The sequence below is a fragment of the Labeo rohita genome, chromosome 7, assembly GCF_022985175.1.
Source record: "Labeo rohita strain BAU-BD-2019 chromosome 7, IGBB_LRoh.1.0, whole genome shotgun sequence".
Taxonomy (NCBI): Eukaryota; Metazoa; Chordata; class Actinopteri; order Cypriniformes; family Cyprinidae; genus Labeo; species Labeo rohita.
The window spans coordinates 23,693,512-23,715,530 of NC_066875.1; the positions used below are offsets into that span (position 1 = coordinate 23,693,512).

The 22,019-nt window shown below is 37.3% G+C and overlaps 2 protein-coding genes across 2 annotated transcripts in view; both read left to right on the forward strand.

Moving 5' to 3' along the window:
- The first annotated feature begins 1,229 nt into the window (after nucleotides 1–1,229).
- Nucleotides 1,230–13,234, forward strand: arl8 (ADP-ribosylation factor-like 8). The gene is made up of 6 exons (XM_051115459.1): nucleotides 1,230–1,761; nucleotides 5,513–5,573; nucleotides 5,971–6,118; nucleotides 8,525–8,608; nucleotides 8,714–8,865; nucleotides 11,389–13,234. Exons 1-6 carry the CDS (start codon nucleotides 1,716–1,718, stop codon nucleotides 11,435–11,437), a joined length of 540 nt encoding a protein of 179 aa, XP_050971416.1. The 5' UTR covers nucleotides 1,230–1,715; the 3' UTR covers nucleotides 11,438–13,234.
- Nucleotides 13,235–16,191: 2,957 nt separating this feature from the next.
- Nucleotides 16,192–22,019, forward strand: part of malrd1 (MAM and LDL receptor class A domain containing 1) — a 49,895-nt gene continuing 44,067 nt past the window's right edge. The window contains exon 1 of the mRNA XM_051113659.1: nucleotides 16,192–16,446. The gene's annotated coding sequence lies outside the window, so the exon portion shown is untranslated. The remainder of the gene's footprint in view (nucleotides 16,447–22,019) is intronic.

Below are 22,019 nucleotides of genomic sequence, written 5' to 3' on the forward strand. Positions count from 1 at the left end.
ATACAAACCGATTGTTGCAGCAGCTGTCCGGGTGGCTGGTCTCAGACAATCTTGGAGGTGAAGATGCTGGATGTGGAGGTCCTGGGCTGGTGTGAAATAGACTTTTGGATGGACTTTTGTGTACACAGAAAAAGTCTTAGATCTTTGAGTTCAGCTCATGTAAAATTGGGGCAAAAACAAAAGTGTTGCATTTATAATTTTGGTAAGTATATATATACACCACAAACATAGTTTGCATACAAGTAGTATGACAGTATGCCATGCTGAATCTAGTCAATGTTTTAACTAGAATTTACATGGAGCAAGTGATATTATTAGGCTAAATCTATAACACACCCAAAAGTTGGCAAGAAGTGTTGTCATGCCTCAAAATAATGATTTCAACAACTTTACAGCTTAAATAAATAAACATTTTAAAAATGTCAGAGTTCTCACATATCTGTCTTTAAACCATGTGCACATACCTAGGCTTCTTTACTACCGTAAACATGTTGTGCCAGTGGTCTACACACACTTATTAAATGTGGTTATCCAAAACATGGCATGAATGCTGAGCATGAAAGTTCCGCTATTCTGATTTGTACTAAAGTATGTAACCTGGAATATTGCTTTAAGTGTTCAGATTTCTGATGAATGTGATAAAGGAAGTGTTTATAGATCAGATTACAGCATACCAGTCTGTAATCTGAAGCATTCTGCTGACAGAGTTCAATAAAATGCCAAATCTTTAGATGTTTTGATTATTTAATCTAGTTTCTTACTACATTCTTAGCAGACGCCATACTCACACAAAGGCTCAATTTTGCTTTATCTCAGAGATTTCAAACTATGTGTAAATAAGATTTGATGCAGACAGGAAGGAACTTGTGGTCCAGGCAACACAGAAGAAAGACTAACATGAGTAACCAGTTCACCCTTATTCGGTAGTCTCTACCGTATTGTCATCAATGTGTGATGTTTAGACCATTGCTATCTATCTGATTGCTTCGGATGTCCATGTCAATTTGTATAATTATTATAAGAGTTTTTAACTGTTTTCTGCTATCCATAACATTCGATTCAACACTACATTTAAAGATTTATTTTACACATATGTAAACTTTCTAACACATTGTATGGATTTGACACTTGTGGGCTGGATATGTCACGTCATGATCCTCACACGTGTAACCTAACACTGATGGGGGATGGTGTGTGTGTGTGTGTGTGTGTGTGTGTGTGTGTGTGTGTGTACACAGGACACAAGAGAGAGCGAGCGCTTATTATTTATCCAGGAGCTGCACAGACATACACACGTACACACGCGCTGCAGTGAACTCTGTGTGCCTCAAGTTTATTCCCTTGAGCTCTACCCGAGTACTTACACGTGTGTACCCAGACAAAGGGAGCTGATGTGCGTTTTTTGTCCATAAGGAAAATGTGGATGAGGTCAGAGCGATCTGGGAAGTGAAGAGGCTTGTGTTTGGAGAGAGATGTACCCGCCGCGCTCGCATATATCGCACACTTGATCTGACCTCACAAAAGAAGTAGTGCTCGGGACCTGCTTACCTGTGTGAACACACCGTGGACATACACACACCGACACACGGGGGCATGTACTGAGTTACCGTAGCCGCATGGGGTTTATGAAGAAATAACGGCTTCACGGACAGCTGCTGTAGGCCTCTCCGCTAAACTCACCCTCACCGGACACGTACTCTCGCCCACCAGGAGAAATGGGTCTAATTTTTGCCAAACTATGGAGTTTCTTTTGTAATCAAGGTAGGAGATTGTGTTTTGGCTGTTTTCCAGTGAGTGTTTTTGACTGTTGTCCGCCTCGGGCTGATACCCAGCGGAACTGAGCTAACGTTAACGTTAATGCTAGTGAGCTCGTTCAAATCCGCTGCGTTGAGCTAATGTTACCCTATGAAAACCACAGTCTCGCACTGACACGTTTACTTCTGCTATATTTTAAACCAGACCAGATTGTTTTTTCACCTCATAATTGTAACGGTTTTTAAGTCGGTTCGCTTGGTCCGTTATCTTCTCCCGGTAGCTCGAACACATCAGATAATCTATTCGTTAGTGGTAAAGGTAACATATGGTTCATTTAAAATGTCTTCTAAATCATCTGCAAACTGAGTATTGTCCACTTGTTGAGCTGATAATGTGCTTTCTGAAGACTGTAGGTAGTAACCAAGGTAAGACAAAGAGTCTGGCTCAGAGACCCTATCATTTTTTTTTTTCTCAAAAGTACCGCTGTACTATGGTAAAGTGACGCTGTAAGGTAATACCATGGTACTGAATCATTATACAGTACCAGTAAAAAGTTTTTGAACCGTAAGATTTTTTTTTTTTTAAAGAAGTCTCTTATGCTAACCAATAATAAAGTGATGATAAAGACATTTATGTTACAAAAGATTTCAGTTTCAGGTAAATGCTGTTCTTCTGAACTGTCTATTCACCAAGAAATGTGAAAAAAAAAACTGCTCTGCTGTTTTCAACATAATAATAATAATAATAATAAATGTTTTTGTGAGCCTCAAATCAGAATATTTTAATGATTTCTGAAGGATCATGTGATAGTGAAGACTGGAGTAATGATGCTAAAAATTCAGCTTAGAAATAACAGGAATAAGTTACATTTTAAAATATATTCAAATAGAAAACAGTTAATTTAAATAGTACAAATATTTCAAAATTGTACTCTTTTTGCTGTATTTTGGATCAAATAAATGCAGGCTTGGTGAGCAGAAGAGCCTTTAAAAAAAACTGTTCAAAAACTTTTGGCTGGTAGCGTCTACATTCCTATTGTATTTATGTAATAGGTCGCAGTACTGTTATGGTATCTTGTACAGAAACATGGTAATACCTTTGTTCCATGTCGAAAACATGTTAATATCATGTAGGCACATTCCTATGATGCCCAAAATGCTGTTATGTTTGGCAGCTAACTAAGTTTTAAGGCAAAACACCACAGGTGAATATTTAGACATCACCATACTTTCTCCAACTGATTCATCACAGAACATTAAGACAGTTGTTTGTATTGCATGTTTTCTAAAGTATACGTTTTCTATTAAAACATGCATTTTAGAACAGTTTGAATGTTCCTTTTTTATCGCTCCTTAAATAAGAAAAAACTGTCAACAGCCAGACGAAAAAAAAAAAAACACTTCACCATGTATAAACCCATCCGCAAAAGCCTGTAAAATAAAGATTGTTTTCTCTCCTCTTGTCTGAAAGAACTCCAACTATTCTCCAGCTTTTAGCTGCTTCATATGTTTTTGTTTGATTTGTCAGATCTGATTTGTTCTCATAGGTTTTGTTCTTTGACATACGTTTGTATGTCTTCACTGCTGCAGTGACAGATGTGTCTCTCATGATGTAGGTCTAAAGGACAGAGGGGTCAGGTATCAGCTTCAACTTGTGCAATGACAATAAAAGGAACTGATTTGAATTGAAAATGCTTTTGTGTAGAGGAACAGACGCCACGACCACCTGGCAAACAAAAGCAGCGTGAGGAAACCGTTTCCCTCCTCCATTGTTTGCCAGTTTCAGCAGTAAGTTCAGCCTGCCTGGAGAGATCCAGCCTTCAGGACACACAATGATGTGCAGGAAAACGGCAGTGTTTTTAACTTTAGTGCACTGGATTGTATCTAAAAGTTACTCTTCTAATTCCATTTTAACTTGAATGCATATTTTTGTAATTGAGAATTTGTGTGCAAACAACAGAATGGTATTTTCTGGTTAATGTTTTGCATTTTTTAGCAGTTTTGTCCCATGACAAACATTCATAACTATGTCCAGATTGCTGTAATGTCAGACAGATGTTCTTTTAACACCAGAATGGACATTGTTGATATTGCGTGCACTTCAGTCATTTGACACCAAACTATTTGCATTCATACAAGGTTTTACGTGTTAATTGTTGTTGAAATATGTTTTTCTTGTGTGTGCTAGATACATTCATTACAAATGAACTAGTCAGTTCTCTGGGCTATATGCCGAGTCTTTCTCTAGGTCTAAAAGAAGCTCCCAGGAGAAAGTAGGATATCTCTTCGACCTACTTTTCTAGACATAGAAGGAATTTTGCCTGTTGGATTTGTAATCTCATTCTCTTTCCTAATTCCCTGGATTACTGTCCTGAAGAGGACCGGTCACTTCATTACACTGAGTGTTACTCTCTAACACAGAAACATTCCTGCATTTATTCACAAAAATTGAATTTTTTGCACTATATTGTAAATGGACAACAGTCTAGTTTAAGAGGAGTTAGAGTTGCGCAAATAGCGTCCATTGTGTTTTTCCTTTGGTTAACGCTTTGAGCAGTAGTGTTAGTATTCTTACATTAGAGCCAGGTTAAATTTGTCCTTGAGTTTGTTATGAAAAGTTCCACCTAAAGCTGTGGGTGGCGTTAAATGTAGTCTTGAGAAACAGTGTCTCTTTATGGCTTCACTTTGTCCTGTGACGTTTTTGCCGGAGGCATCCAGAAGTAGAATCGGGGTCGGTCATTGAGGAAGTAATAGCAGTGAAATGTTCTGTCTTTGGGGAGCTGTCAGAGATATCATGAGTTATCCAGTACTGCTTCCTGTAGTGCACATCAGAGTTCAAAGGTGGAAAAAAAAAATCCAAATGTGTGCTCTCTTTCTCTCTCTCACATGCACACACAGGCTGTCAGATTTTCCTCACATTGCTCTGATAAAGGATGGATCACTCGTTTATCTAATCACGTCTTCTTCTGTTACGCAAGCTTGCATCCCGTGTGGCAGAGCTGTGCGTTTGTATAGAATTGTTGGACCAATTATCTTCCAGTTAATTGAACTGAGAGGTCAACAGAAACAAACTAGCTCTGAATGAAAGGAAAGAGCAAGCTAATGTGATGAACTCCCTTTACCATTGTAGTTAAGGCATAAAATTGTCTCTGTGTATTTCATGTAAATATAGATTCCATTTATTTTTTTTATTTTTTGTTTTTTTAACATTTTGTTGGTATTTACATATATTCCTATCCTTATTTACTGAGATGAATTGATTGGTTTTCATTTGTGACCCTGGAATACAAAACCAATCTTAAGTGGCACGGGTATATTTGTAGCAATCGCCAGCAATACATTGTATAGGTCAAAATGATCAATTTTTCCTTTATGCCAAGAATCATTAAGATATTAAGTAAAGTTCATGTTCCATGAAGATATTTCGTAAATTTCCTACCATAAATAAACCAAAACCTTTTGATTGGTAATATGCATTGCTAAGAACTCCAAGAACCCCTATATTTAGATTTGTTTTGGAGCTTCAGTTTCCAGATCTTCAAGTAGTTGTATTATCAGCCAAATATTGCCCTATCCTACCATACATCAACAGAAATCTTATTTATTCTGCTTTTGGATGATGTATAAATCTCAATTTAAAAAAAAATTGACCCTTATGACTGGTTTTGTGGTCTAGGGTCACATTTGATGTTTGACTGTGAATATTATTTGTTTGAATGTTCTTATCAGTTACATGTATTTGTATTTCTGTAATGTAGAACACAAGGTGATTATTGTGGGGCTGGACAATGCTGGGAAAACCACTATACTTTATCAATTGTGAGTAATTGACATCTTTTTTTTTTTTTTTTTTTAGACTATTTATTGCTCTTGGCTTTTTTTTTTTTAATTAGTCAAAAGTAGGGCTGTAAAATCAATTAATCATGATTAATCAATTTTACAGCCCCGCTAAAGAGTCTGATTCATACAATAGAATAGTGTTCTCTTTATTGCCACACACCTGGGCCAGTCAAAATTTCTGTAGCTAGTTAAGTCTAAGACAATTGCCTGAACATACAATACAAACTAAACATTACAATTTATGCAGTATCATGTGGTATATATACAGCAACGTAAAACAATAGAGAGAGACAGTATTGATTTCAGGTTTCAGTGTGGTAATTAATATCAACTGTAGTTTCATTAATGTTTAATCTGAACCTGTTTTGTTGTGCAGTTTAATGAATGAGGTGGTACACACGTCTCCTACAATTGGCAGCAATGTGGAGGAAATAGTGGTGAAGAAAACCCACTTTCTGATGTGGGATATTGGTGGTCAGGAGAGTCTCCGCTCCTCTTGGAACACATACTACTCCAACACTGAGGTAATGCACATACACACTGCACTGCTAGAGTTTTGACAAGGGATGATTGTGTTAACCGAATTGAAAACTTTGAACACACTTCTCAATTCATGTAGACAAGGGCGTAAATTTTATATGGGGGGGGGGGCAATAAACAAAATTTCTAAAGAGCAATTCTTGAAGGGGACACAAATAATACAGCCAAAACTTTACTTGTAAGGATAGATATGTGTACACAGCATGTGCTCTGCTCTGTTGTGTCACGTCCTTGGCTTGATTTTTGTTTTTTGTTTTTTTGTTTTTTTCTTTCTTTCTTTCTTTCTTTCCTCCTCCTCTCTCATATTGCTGGTGTATAATTTCGCTGGCTTCTGTGGCAGATCACATGTGAGCTACTTTTTCACTTTCAACTCCGTGGGTTTAAGCGTCCCCATTTACACTATGTTTACCCCCCAGAATGCAGTGTTTTGAAGAGCATTTGGGTGGATTTTGTTGTGAAAACCTGGCAACCCTGTTCATATTATTATTATTTTTTTGTTGTTGTTTTGTGCATGCGGGTCAGTTCAGAACCATTATCTGTTTACACTGGAAATCTGATATTGGCCACATTTAAAACAAAAATGTGAACAGCTATACAAAAACAAATCTGATCTGAGCAAAAATCAGAATTGAGCATTAAAGGAGAAGTCCACTTCCAGAACAACAACTTTAAGATAATGTACTCACCCCCCTTGTCATTCAAGATGTTCTTGTCCTTCTTTCTTAAGTCATAAAGAAATTAAATTTTTTGAGAAAAACATTTCAGGTTTTTTCTCTATATAATGGACTGACATGGTGCCCCGAGTTTGAACTTCCAAAATGCAGTTTAAATGCGGCTTCAAACGATCCCAAATGCGGTTGTAAACGATCCCAGCCGAGGAAGAAGGGTCTTATCTAGTGGAACGATTGGTTATTTTCATTTAAAAAAAATACGATTTAAATACTTTTTAATCTCAAACACTCATCTTGTCTTGCTCTCCATGAACTCTGTGTATTCTGGCTCAAGACAGTTAGGGTATGTTGAAAAACTCCAATCGTATTTTCTCCCTCAACTTCAAAAATCATTTCAAAATCATCCTACATCGCTGCAGAAGTACCGACCCAGTCTTTGCAAAGTGAACATGCAAAGATCAAACACCCTTAACAAAAAAGGTAAAACAGCGATATAGGATGATTTTGAAGTTGAGGGAGAACATGAGATGGGAGTTTTTCGACATACCCTAACTGTCATGAAGCAGACAATAACTGAGGTTGGGAAGAGTTAGAGCGTTTGACATTAAAAAGTATATAAATTGTATTATTTTTGTGAAAATAACCAGTTGTTTCGCTAGGTAAGACCCTTTTTCCTCAGCTGGGATCATTTACAGCCACATTTGGGATTGTTTGAAACTGCATGTAAACTGCATTTTGGAAGTTCGAACTTGTGAAACCATATCAGTCCATTACATGAAGAAAAATCCTGAAATGTTTTCCTCAAAAAAACGTATTTTCTTTATGACTGAAGTAAGAAAGACATGAATATCTTGGATGACAAGGGGGTGAGTACATTATCTGTAAATTGTTGATTTGGAAGTGGACTTCTCCTTTTAAGGCTCACAGTGTGAACGTAGCCATAGACTAGACAGCCAGTTCTTCGTGAAAGATGTAATGGGTTGGGAACATGATGCTTGACTTGAATCGGAATCTCCCAAGTGAGCATGATAGGATAGTTTAATTTATTTGTACAGCATTTTTTGGTTTGTATGCTGCAGTTCAAAAGTATGGGTTTAATTTTTTTTAAAGATCTTAGAGTTTTTGCAGTCTTAACATAAAGAAACTTGTTTTGAAGCTTTCCCACTTCATATTGTTTTCGATATCAAAATAAACCAATTTTTGTCTATAATGTCCTCCTACAGACATAGTTAGATTTTTATTACCAGTAACTAACACCACATACTATAATTATATCATTTCTTTTTTAAAGGTAGTATGTTGAGATGGTTTCTGAGAAACAGCTGTGTGTTCAGTTTGCTGTGAACAATAGTTTGAACAACAGTTGTGCACAGCGGTAATTCCGCCAGACTTTGGCAGCTGGTGTCTGATTCAGAGTTCAAAGTTCAGGGTCCTACAAAGAGGTTTGAATGGCGAGACCCCTGCCTTTCATTCAGGAAGTGTGCATATGAGATTTGTGGTGTAGCCCTGCTGTCAAGCTCTATTCGGGAGCACTCGGTCTTGAGATCATAGATACACAATGTCTGCCAAGGACATGCACGCAGAGCAACAAACAACTCTGTAGCCTTGCTAAACTTAGAAACCACCCCTGAATACAAGTGGAATAGTATGCTGCCTGACATCTGATAATAAAGCTTTGTGTGTGTGTGTGTGTGTGTGTGTGTGTGTTTTCTCTCGTAGTTCATCATACTGGTAGTGGATAGTACTGACAGAGAAAGACTAGCCATTTCTAAAGAAGAGCTCTACAGGATGCTAGCGCATGAGGTAATGCTTTAACATTTACAGCACACAGAGTCTGAATATAAATCCTATCTCAAAAAAGCTAAATTTTGAGTGTCTTTCAGCCGTTTTCTGTCTTCATCCTTTCAGGATCTACGCAAAGCTGCGGTGTTGATCTTTGCTAATAAGCAGGACATGAAGGGTTGTATGTCTGCAGCAGAGATTTCCAAATACCTAACCCTCAGCTCCATCAAGGATCATCCCTGGCACATCCAGTCTTGCTGTGCGCTCACCGGAGAAGGGTAAGACCTGCAGTATAGACACAGGGATTAAGTGTACTAGCTTGTACGTGTTGTATGGTATAACAAAATATTGATTGCAAAACGTACAATCAACTCAATAATACAATCAACCAAGGCTAATGGGAAATACATGCCCCTACCTACATTTGTGCAAAACTCTAAATGTACCTATACATATAATTCACTGCAGTTTCCAGCTGAAATTAGCAAATTATTGATTAAAGGGATAGTTCACCCAAAAATGAAAATTCACTCATTTATTAGTCACCCTCATGCCAGTCCAAACCCATTAAGGTCTTTGTTCATCTTCAAAACACAAATTAAGGTATTTTTGATGATATCTGAGAGCTTCCAGACCCTGTGTTGACAGCGACGCAACTACCACTATCAAGACCGAGAAGGTAGTTAGGACATTGTTAAAATAGTCCACGGGACATTAGTGGTTCAACCTTAATGTTATGAAGCTACGGGAATGCTTTTTTTGCACACAGAAAACAAAAAAACGACTTTATCTCGTTTAGTTTTGTTAACACTTGTCAAGTTTAGTGTAAGCAGAATTATTTTCAAACATGATAGGGTACTAAACTAAACTTCTCACATTTCGGACATTACATTTATGAGCTTCCACAATACATACAACAACCAACATAACAAAAGTCTTTAGATTTACATTTGTCTGTTTCAGATAAGGCTAACGCTTTTAGCACCACTCACTGGTCATGTAACATGCAAGAAGCAAAATGATTTTATCTCAGTAGTCTTGTTTGTTCTACTTAAACATTAATCATTTAATAACCTTGTTAAATATAATTATAGAAGCCTTTAAAGAAAAATTTACAGATCATTTACTCACCCCCTCGTCATCCAAGATGTTCATGTCTTTCTTTCTTCAGTCGTAAAGAAATTATGTTTTTGAAGAAAATATTTCAGGATTTCTCTCCATATAGTGGAATTTCTCTAGTGCCTGCCAGTTTGAACTTCCAAAATGCAGTTTAAATGCAGCTTCAAAAGGCTCTACACGATCCCAGCCCAGGAAGAAGGGTCTTATCTAGTGAAACGATTAGTTATTTTCTAAAAAAATAAGACAATTTATGTACTTTTTAACCTCAAATTCTTGTCGATTTTGAAATTGAAGTAGAAAATGAGATGGGAGTTTTTCGACCTACCTAAACCGAAATACACAGAGTACATGCAGAGCTAAACAAGATGAGCATTTGAAGTTATTTTCATTTTTTTTAAAGAAAATAACCAATCGTTTCACTAGATAAGACCCTTATTTCTCAGCTGGGAGCCCTTTGAAGTTGCATTTAAACTGTATTTTGGAAGTTCAAGCTCGCGGACACCATAGAAGTCTACTGTCCCTGCTGAAAAAAACGGCTAAAACCGGCCTAGGCTGGTTGGCTGGTCTTAGCTGGTTTAAGATGGAAGTAGCTGGTTTTAGCTGGTCTCCCAGCCTGGCTAGGCTGGTCAGGCTGGTTTTAGCTGGTTGTTCCAGCTGGTCTCCCAGCCTGACCAGCTAAGACCAGCTTGGAAGTGGCTAAAACCCCTCTAAAACCAGCCTGCTGACCAGCTAAGACCAGCCTGGATGACAAACTTAGGCTGGTTTTAGCTGTTTTTTTTCAGCAGGGATGTGGAGAGATCCAGTCTCCTTAGACCTGCCATTTTGATTCTCAAAGCAGTGTGATGTCACATTGTTTAGGCCCCGCCCACGGCCGTTGACTTACAGTCCTGTATTGCCATAGTTTCCACCCTTAGCAAGTTGTCTTTGCTTCCTCGCAGATGTAAAGTCAACAATGTCTTGTAAGCAATCCAGGTGTTCTGTGATTGGATGTAAGACTGAACATAAGTCTTCATTTTCTCCCAACATCTGAGCCACTGAGGAAGCAGTGGATTACTTTTATTTTTGGTAATGCGTCTCAAAATCTACCTAATACGTTACAGACTGATTTGTAAATGTCATGTCTTTATAGTACTTGGCTAACGTTTTAACTGTATTTGTGTGCGTACGTTATCAAAGTACGATGACAGGTCAGCGCGGGACGAACTCTGTAATATTGCGCTGTTTCATCCCACTTTCAGTGTGTTTGGCTTGCCAAATGTACAGCTGAACACCAGCTCTCTCGCTCTGTCATGTTTCTACCAACTGTTTATTGCTGTAGGTGTGCAAAGCAGAGATGTATACACTACTCCCTCTTCTAAAGATGGGCTGGGAATGTGCAGCTCATTTGCATTTAAAGTGATACACACCAAAACAGCTTTTTTTGGACCCACCCAAAAATGACATTTCCAGATGTTATTGTTACTACCTTTTAAAAATGATCTGTAGGGTATTTTGAGCTGAAACTTCACAGACGTATTCTGGGGACACCCAAGACCAATACTACATCTTGTAAAAGGGGCATAATAGGTGCCCTTTAATATTGATCATGATGTGTAGTTTATGTATGTTATCGTACTGGCCAGAATTATACTATTGGTGCATCCCTATTGAACTTTTGTATGTGTGTGTGTGTATTGTTTCAGGCTGTGTCAAGGTTTAGAGTGGATGACCTCAAGAGCTGGGCTCAGATAGCCTCTGATTCTACCTGTTGGACTGATTGACAGCGATTCCCACCGGTGGCATCGCAGACTCATCACATTGGCTGCTTATGTTTTATTTTTAATCTCTTAATCAGAATTGCCACTCTGCAGCTGAACTCTCCGGACACCTACCTCAGCTCGGATTTATCAGTTACGTGAATCTGGTTTGACGGTCTTGCCGATCAATACTATATCAGGCGCGATTGGATTTTTATACTGGGTGTATAGTATTTGAACTTAAAGAGAGGCACTACAGTGCTGGTATGTGTTTGTGAGGAGGGACTGTGTTTTTAACACTCTGGCAGTGGAACAGAAGTTCTCCAAATAAGTATATTAAGCTAATCATGTATGTTGTTCTTTACATCTACTGGGAAGAAATGATTTGAATGGTTGAAATGTTAGTTTTTCACTTTGGGAATCTTTGGGTCAATTATTGTTTTTGTTTTTGGTTAGGCTTTTTGGGTATCAGGTGTTTAAAGTGCCATTGGTACCCAGCAACACCACTACATATCATGAATACACCTGAGCATATCACTTAGTACACATTACCTCAATCATTAGTTACAGTTAGAGGGTGCTGTTACCATTTCAGATGTGGCCATTACAGCTTGAAACATTTATGTGACATGCAATTTGAACACCAGGTATGATCATCGCTGTAACATACAGCAGAGTGGCTTTTTTATTTCTGTTTGAAATGGCACATGTTAGAAAGCAGCAGTTGGCTGGACTTGTTGAAATGTCTGTTACAGATGTGTGTGAGAGAGAGTGTGTGTGTGTGTGTGTGTGTGTGTATGTGAAAATTTCCAACCAACCTCACTGCAGGGGAACCAGCATGTTTTTAATAACCATTTTCTATGCTGGAGTGTGCTTTTAGCATAAAGGTCCTTCAGTTATTATGAGGAAATAATGTTCAAAAGTAACTCGGTATTATGATTTTTATTCACTGCTGTTGCTATATAAGTAATTGCAGTTTTATTCAGATTTGTTCTGCTCCAGACTTTTTTTTTTTGTCATCCTCCTTTTTTTTTTCAGGTCCGGTATGAGCGCATGAGCACTAGTTCTCATTCGTTTGCATGGTGATTTTGTCAATATGCTTCATTGGTTCTAGATTAAAACTCCTGTGTTTTCACTGCTTTCTCCATCTTCTCCAAGCCCTGTGCTCAGTTAAAGGAAACTTAAGAGTTGGATGCAGCGTCTACAAATTGGTGCTTTCACTGACATTTTTCCTTCCTACATTGAAATCTATTTGCATAATTGTTATTGGATGCTGATCTAGGCAAATCAATCCCATGGATGCGTCTTTCTGTTTGCAAGGGTTTTATGTGGTGACTCTTTGAGGTCATTACCTGACTATTGTGGATGTGCTGTTTAACATTCAGTAACATTTCACATGCAGACTTCTCTGAATTTGGCTGCCATGTCCATTAACATAAATGGTGTCATTGGTCAGATTTATATAAAATCTCTGTCTGAAACAGTTTGTATCAGTGTGTGTGTGTTAATATGCATTATTACAAAACTGGTATGAGTTTTTATTGTACCATGTTGAATGGAGGTCCTTAGGACAAAAACTATTTAAAAGCAGAAATGTGGCTTACCGTCAGAGTGGGAATGACGTGTTTCTGCCAGCGTTTCAGAGGAGTGTAATAGTCTGTTTCATTGCTGAAGCTCATGGTCAAACCATTTGGTTCTCAGATGTGCCATTACCAAATGAGCAGGTGAAATCTGTAGCAACTTTCCTAATTCTTATAGTTTTATAATAAAAGCTTTTATTTTGAAATCTGAATTTGTTATTGTTGCATTATTTGGTCAAATGCTGGTTTCAGTTTTTTTGTTTTTAAAAGGGGTCATGACATGACATGACATGAGAAATCAAATTTGCCTTGATCTTTTGGCATATAAGAGGTCTTCATACCATTAAAACATCCTGAAAGTTTCATAGCTAAAAGCGTCCACCTTATTATAAACAAATAATCAATTAAAATGAATCAAAATCGAAAACCGGCTCGTTTTGGATCTGAGGTGTAAAGTGACGTCACCCGGGCAAATGCATAACCATCATAACAGTGTCCAATTACTAAAAAGCCTTGAAGGACACGCCCCTTAAAGCAGGTCGTTTTAGACAGAGGGTCAGAATGAGGGTTGAAAAATCATTTTTCCACTTATATATTTGTTTTTTTTTTATTAACATTATAAGAGAAACTCAGGGAACGTATTAAAATAAAATAAATAAATAAATAAAAACATGTCATGACCCCTTTAAGAGTGCCTGTTTTAGAACAAGGTAGATCTATAAGAATTATTTTGAAGAGATTTTAGCAAGGTTTTATATATGCATCTTGTTCCATATTACATTTTTCTAATATTATAATAGAAGGTAAGTTCTTTTTGTGCATTTTGTGAGTTTTAAAAAGCCATTTTTAGTATTTTTGAATTTTCAGGTTATCAGAAGAGAAGTACAGACTGCACAGTCTTGGATTAGTCTTGTGTATCCATTTGGAAATTGTCCTTGCTTGCAATTTCTTTGAATCCATTTCTGTATAAATTGGCTTTGTAGCTGTGACAGGAAATGCTTTCAACTGAGAAAGTAATTGATTCTGATGTAAATTGTCCATATGTTGAGGCTAAAAAAAAAAACAAAAAACAAAAAAACAATCTTGTGGGATAAAGGGGGCACTTTAAATTATAGTTTTAGTTTTGAGGCTTTTGCTTATATTGTATTTGTATTTTTAATTCAGTCCCTAGAATCTTCAGTGCTTCTGGAGTTCACCATTTGCTGGTGTCATGTAGAATTTTTATTTGTGGCTATAAATTTCAATATAATCACCCCAAACTCCTTTGGATAATTTATTCAATTGTAAAGCTGCTGTCTGTTGCTGTCTTAACTATTTAAAAGTTGTTATATTAACAATAATAAATAAAATGCCATAAGAAAAGCCTAAAACTGACATGTTTTTGTTTAACTGTTGTATTACAACAAGTACCAGAGAGGTACGTATCACCTTGGAAAGGAGGGCCTTTAAATGTCGGTCAGAAAAGGGCTAAGGACCACTTATCTACATACTATCAAAACACAAAATTGAAGGATCATCCGTTCATTTTATACGTCTATTTTTTAATGATCAGATGGAAGGCGAATTAGCCACAGTGACAGCTACTGGCCAGATGATAATTGCAAGATAATTGTAAGACTGATGATGTGTAAAATATTTTCACACTTGAGTTGAACGTGCCTGTGATTGTCTCTCCCACATCTGCCTTCTTCCTGCAGCACAATCTCTGACAAACAAGTTAGACACGCTCATTTTAAACACACAGATGTTAAATGTTGCATTTGAGCTATCTATCTATCTATCTATCTATCTATCTATCTATCTGTTTATCCAGCTAGAAGCAGTTCGGGTGCATGTTAACTTAATCAGCAAGTTAGAAAACACTGAGATGGGACTAAAACGGACTAATTGTAAGCTAATTTTTTCACCAAATTATTTTTTCTAATGACAGGTTCAATAATTGTATCGTATGACTGCGTGAGATACATTGTCTCATTATTATTAATTGATTAGTTTCCGAAATGCGTACCTTTTGCTAAAATAACAGAAATTGCAATTGCGCATTTTACCCACTAGGGTGTAATATTGTCTCATGTCAGTGCACCACGAGCATACTTGTATGATTTCCACAAACCTCGTTCAAAACAATATTTATAATATTCACAGCGCTTTCTCTCCTCCCCCAGTGTCTTTTAACTATTTTTGCAGGTAATTTTGAAACGTAAATTTTGCTTGTATGTTCACGTTTTTCCAGAGTGCAAGCACAAAAGCGAAACACGCAAGGTCGATGAAAGGCAAAAAATGGTACCGTTAGTCATATACGTTTTTATTATGTTTCATTAGATTATATTAATATAGTATATTTTACTAATTAGCTGCCGGTTTTATTTTAGCTGTACTTAGTACAGCTGAGAGTTGTTTTTCCTTTGGTATTTCTGCTTAAAGAATGTTAAACGCGAATAGGCAATTTGTAGATGCTTTCTCAGGGTGCAAATCTTGTGTCAGACGCTATTATAAGTTTGTCACAGAAAAAGCACAGGTGAGATTCAATTTTCTGACATCCATTTTGCCTTTCATCAGCTTGCGCGTTTCTCTTTGTATTTCAGGCTTGCGCAGAACGCTTTAGCTGAGATTGAATGTTATTAATCAATCTATCAAGGTAATCATAGCCTGTCATTTGGTGTAATGATCTATCAAGAATTCCAGTAATACTCCAATATAAAAGGCAGTGCTTTCATTAGAGTTATGTAATCATTACAGTTCCAGACTGTGATTTATATGATCGAAATAATGCACACTTAGGCTTCTAATGTAATGGCTTACATTGTATTAGGATCCAGCGCAAATCTATTTTTCATACTGATGCTTTATTCTCTGCAGACTGTGTGATTAGGAAACCCGCACACCTACTCGAAAGAACCATCTGTTTCTCCTCAACCTTACACCTGTCTTATTAATGATTAATGTGTCATAAATGTAAAGTGGAATCGATGAAAAGGAACTTCAACTACAAGAAGTTTGACCTCAGAGTTTGAGGAAAATGGATATATAGAAATGCATTCAAACCCAAAGCAGTGAAGCACTAACATTTTATTATTGTTGTTGTTGTCTAGGTCCCCAGAGGTCCAGTTTACTGCTCCATCTGTCCATTTGTGAGGGCAAATCCTGTACACCTGTTTGCTGAAGTTGAGAAATCACTTAGAATCCTTTGGGTCCTTTGTCATCATCAGTACGGGTCATAATAACGGGTATCCATGGTAACCCCACTGTTAAAAGGCTGCAGCCTATTCCGTGGCCTAGGTGCAGCTCTGTATTAAACACAATATTTCTGCCAACAAAGAGAAAGTGAGCCAGAGGCATAAAGGAAAGGAGGTGAAGGACAGGGGAATCTGAAGATGAAACGACTGGATCAAATACAAAGTGCACCCTTTCATTTGAACTCGAGGTAGGAGAATTGACGTATGCCAGTATGGGTCTAGTCTGTTCTAGTGCCAGGAATATTATTTTACTGCCTCTCTTAATAAGATGGGAATATTTTGTCCTAATGTACCTAGATGAAACTGCAGAGGCTGAACTGACAAAATATTTTCCCCTGATTTCTGTCAACACTGTTCTGTGACTTTAGCTCCATTTCTTCATTTGCATAGTTTTGGCCACATCAATAACATTAATGAATCTCTTTTAGGTTATTACTATAAGGTGATCCGAGGCTAAATTTAATTTCCTGAAGAAGATTTAATTCTGGCTAAAGCAATTAGACCCACAGCCATTGTGATATGTTCCCATATCGTTATTTAATCACTGGGACCTATCAAGTCTGTCTGTCTGTTGTCTATGCTATTTTGGTAACAGGAAACTATTCTGTGACACTTTTCTTCCACTTCCAATTTATGACTGCAATTCCTCACCTTTGTACAAAGAAAGCTATTTCTACATGTCCAGACTGAGCTCTCTGAGCGTTTTGTGCCCGATTTGTACAAAAAGGTCTATTGTTAAACCCAATTATGTTTAATGTCTCAAATTTTTGGTCCTTCAAATATAGAGAATTTAGATGCGCTTGTTTTTTCATTAAGCTTTGAAGTCGTGACTGATGTGTCCTTTAAACAGAGATCCAATTCTTTCATCTAACTTCAAGCCTGCTGTTTATGTTCTATATCTGGTGTCGTACATCTCCTTTTTGCATTTTTTGTCGTTTTCATTTTCAAAAGACTAACAGACTTCAGCATCATCTAGAAGCAACACTTGATAAAAGTTTAGTATGTCTTACCATGGACCCTGTTGTGCAAACACATTAAAATCTTACATCATATAGGCGATTAATCCTGACAGTGTGTGTGCAGCCTTGTTAAAGATTAAATGGCTTGTTTAAACTTGTCTGGGTGAGAAAAGATGATAAAAGCTCAGGACAAGTCTAGTGTAAAGAAAGAGAGATGATCAAAGGGAGGATGGAATCAAGAGTAAACAATCATTTGATCAACTATTCAACTATTTTACATCCTTCCATTTTACGAATTTTACTGAAAATCATCCATACAGACACCAGCAAGATAACTTGTGTATCACCATTTGGCATAAATATTCTGAATAATGGTATTTTAATACCATCTTTGTTTCTCTAATGCTTTTTGCATCCCTGTTTTCATATTCAAACACGATGCAGCTCTTCCATCTCTGTCAGTAATATAAAGTTGCTCAGATTAAATATTTGTCATTATTGTCAGTAACTGATTAGTGTTCAGCCATTTGTAATGCTCATACCAGTTCAAGGAAATGAAATTCATGCTCATGTACAAACCATTTTAGTTGCTTTGGTGGTTTATTTTCCACCTTTCTGTGCTACAAACACTGCAGCCTGGATAATATGATCAAAGCACAGTTATATTTAGATGACTTGTGTACAGTGACACACATCTGTGTGAGAATAAAGGTCAGCTCTGCTGACAGAAAGAATAAAAGTGGTTTTGCTCAAAGACTTTTTGAAAGCTTCATTCCTCCAGGTGTTGTTTGCAAGTAATGAAAAATGAGCTGCATGTAGATATTTTCACAGAAAGTGTTATTAGTACTTTAATTAGAACCATTAAAGGGATAGTTCACCCAAAAATGAAAATTCTGTCATTAATTACTCACCCTCATGTCATTCCAAACCTGGAAGAACTTTGTTCATCTTCAGATCTTTCCTTGTGCACAAAAAGTATTCTCATAGCTTCATAAAATTACAGATAAACAACTGATGTCACATGGACTTGGTTTTACTAATCTGACCTGAATCCTCTGAATTCTGGATCATTTTTTGTATGTAACTTATTTAAAAAACTGAAACTTTCATATATTCTAGATTCATTATATGTAAAGTAAAACATTTCTAAAGTTTTTTGGTTTTAATTTTGATGATATTAGAGCTTACAGCTCATGAAAGTCAAAAATCCAGTATCTCAAAATATTAGAATATTTACATTTGAGTTTCATTAAATGTCCATCTGGTATAAATTCCAGCTATCTCTTGTTCTTTGAAACCACAATAATGGGGAAGACTGCTGACTTGGCAATGGTCCAGAAGACAATCATTGACACCCTCCACAAAGAGAGTAAGTCACAGAAGGTCATTGCTGAAAGGGGTGGCTGTTTACAGAGTGCTGTATTAAAGCAGGAAGGAAGAAATTGGTTAGAAAAAGGTGCACAAGCAACAGGGATGACCGCAAGCTTGAGAATACTGTCAAGTAAAGCCGATTCAAACACTTGGGAGAGATTCACAAGGAGTGGAATAAAGCTGGAATCAGAGGATCAAGAGTCACCACGCTCAGACGTCTTCATGTTGAAATCATGATCCCAGAGTCTGTAGGAAGACTGGAGAGCCACATAATCCAAGCTGCTTGAAATCAAGTTTCTGAAGTCAAGTGCAAAGTCAATGCAGCCATCTACCAGGAGATTTTGGATCACTTTATGCTTCAGTCTGCTGACAAGCTTTATGAAGATGCTGATTTCCTTTTCCAGCAGGACTTTAGCACCTGCCCACAGTGCAAGAACCACTTCCAAATGGTTTGCTGACAATGATATTACATGCCTGACCTAAACCCCATTGAGAATCTGTGGGATATTTTCAAGAGAAAGATGAGAAACAGTCGATCCAACAATATACAGACAATCTGAAGGCTATATATATGTAGTGAGTGATTAATGACAGAATTTTTTGGATGAACTACCCCTTTAATTTTCATATACTTCAGATCCTAATAGTAGATAAACCATTTCATTATTATTATTATTTTTTTATTATTAGAAACGTATATATATATATATATATATATATATATATATATATACAGTGGGTACGGAAAGTATTCAGACCCCCTTAAATTTTTCACTCTTTGTTATAATGCAGCTATTTGCTAAAATCATTTAAGTTCATTTTTTTACCTCATTAATGTACACACAGCACCCCATATTGACAAAAAAACACAGAATTGTTGACATTTTTGCAGATTTATTAAAAAAGAAAAACTGAAATATCACATGGTCCTAAGTATTCAGACCCTTTGCTATGACACTCATATATTTAACTCAGGTGCTGTCCATTTCTTCTGATCTCCTTGAGATGGTTTTACACCTTCATTTGAGTCCAGCTGTGTTTGATTATACTGATTGGACTTGATTATGAAAGCCACACACCTGTCTATATAAGACCTTACAGCTCACAGTGCATGTCAGAGCAAATGAGAATCATGAGGTCAAAGGAACTGCCTGAAGAGCTCAGAGACACAATTGTGGCAAGGCACAGATCTGGCCAAGGTTACAAAAAATTTTCTGCTGCACTTAAGGTTCCTAAGAGCACAGTGGCCTCCATAATCCTTAAATGGAAGACGTTTGGGACGACCAGAACCCTTCCTAGAGCTGGCCGTCCGGCCAAACTGAGCTATCGGGGGAGAAGAGCCTTGATGAGAGAGGTAAAGAAGAACCCAGAGATCACTGTGGCTGAGCTCCAGAGATGCAGTCGGGAGATGGGAGAAAGTTGTAGAAAGTCAACCATCACTGCAGCCCTCCACCAGTCGGGGCTTTATGGCAGAGTGGCCCGACGGAAGCCTCTCCTCAGTGCAAGACACATGAAAGCCCGCATGGAGTTTGCTAAAAAACACCTGAAGGACTCCAAGATGGTGAGAAATAAGATTCTTTGGTCTGATGAGACCAAGATAGAACTTTTTGGCCTTAATTCTAAGCGGTATATGTGGAGAAAACCAGGCACTGCTCATCACCTGTCCAATACAGTCCCAACAGTGAAGCATGGTGGTGGCAGCATCATGCTGTGGGGGTGTTTTTCAGCTGCAGGGACAGGACGACTGGTTGCAATCGAGGGAAAGATGAATGCGGCCAAGTACAGGGATATCCTGGACGAAAACCGTCTCCAGAGTGCTCAGGACCTCAGACTGGGCCAAAGGTTTACCTTCCAACAAGACAATGACCCTAAGCACACAGCTAAAATAACGAAGGAGTGGCTTCACAACAACTCGTGACTGTTCTTGAATGGCCCAGCCAGAGCCCTGACTTAAACCCAATTGAGCATCTCTGGAGAGACCTAAAAATGGCTGTCCACCAACGTTTACCATCCAACCTGACAGAACTGGAGAGGATCTGCAAGGAGGAATGGCAGAGGATCCCCAAATCCAGGTGTGAAAAACTTGTTGCATCTTTCCCAAAAAGACTCATGGCTGTGTTAGATCAAAAGGGTGCTTCTACTAAATACTGAGCAAAGGGTCTGAATACTTAGGACCATGTGATATTTCAGTTTTTCTTTTTTAATAAATCTGCAAAAATGTCAACAATTCTGTGTTTTTCTGTCAATATGGGGTGCTGTGTGTACATTAATGATGAAAAAAAAAACTTAAATGATTTAAGCAAATGGCTGCAATATAACAAAGAGTGAAAAATTTAAGGGGGTCTGAATACTTTCCGTACCCACTGTGTATATATATATATTCAAATAATTCATAATTTAAAAAAGGGGTCAATCATTTACATTTCTTTTGATTTGATTTGTATACTGTTGTACTATTATTAATATTAATATCTGGAAATACATTTTAAAAAAGTGTAAGCAAAAAATAAGTGTGCATACTAACAAATGAAATTTTGTGACTTTTTTTTGTAGATATACTTTGTGACTAATTGTTTATTCAAAAGCTGCTCTTGTGGTTTTATTGGGGTAGATACACAACAATTGTTTCAAAACATTGGATTATTTATGATTATTTATAAACCAAAGAATATTTGGTTTAATGACTTTAGTTTATTGAAACAACTGTTGTCACTAAACATGTACTTTGAACCAATTTGTACACTTCATTTTCCCCTCTGTGCCATTCTGTCCTCCATTAACTGTACTGTGGCCTTCAAAACATTTTACAGACCATTTGTAAAACTCCCCTTGTAAATAAACAGTTTCATATTTCAAACCTATGTATCTTGTCAGATAGTTAATCAAGCACTTCAGGGGCAGTTTAAAAATGCAAAAGGAATGACCTTGCTGAGTTGGTCATCTTTAGTATTTTGATCGAGAACATGTGGTGTGTTTAGCTCAAGCAGGAGAGGAATGATGCATGTGTCAAACTTCACTGACTCTTGTATTATTCCTTTCTCAGAGGGAGTAACATGCTTTGGACCTAAAAGCTGAAATGTAAACTGAGAACACAATAATAGTACTCATTCAAAGTCAGAATTTCAGGTACTGGAAGACCTGAGGTATTTTTGGACTATGGATTCCTGGATATGGATGCTTTCCCAACCAATTTATTTGGGTTATTGAGCAGTGAACACACAGTTGTAGTCTTAACAATTACTCTAAAATAACTAGACAGACCTGCCAGTAAAAGACAAATATTTAGGTTACACCACCACCAGAGAAACAAAGAGGGTATCTGAGAGTGCCTGAAATACATAGTGTGGCAACTATTGTTTTATAAAAAAGCAGGATTGAAGAGTAGAGGGCTTGTCAGGGCTGGAGATGGTCTGTGCTACAGAAGGCTGTGG

Excerpts from the sequence above, each read along its gene's own strand:
- arl8 (XM_051115459.1), top strand. The coding sequence starts at position 1,716 with ATGGGTCTAATTTTTGCCAAACTATGGAGTTTCTTTTGTAATCAAG. Across the intron at positions 5,574-5,970 it reads ACCACTATACTTTATCAATT|TTTAATGAATGAGGTGGTAC; the intron begins GTGAGTAATTGA and ends TTTGTTGTGCAG. Across the intron at positions 8,609-8,713 it reads ACAGGATGCTAGCGCATGAG|GATCTACGCAAAGCTGCGGT; the intron begins GTAATGCTTTAA and ends TCATCCTTTCAG.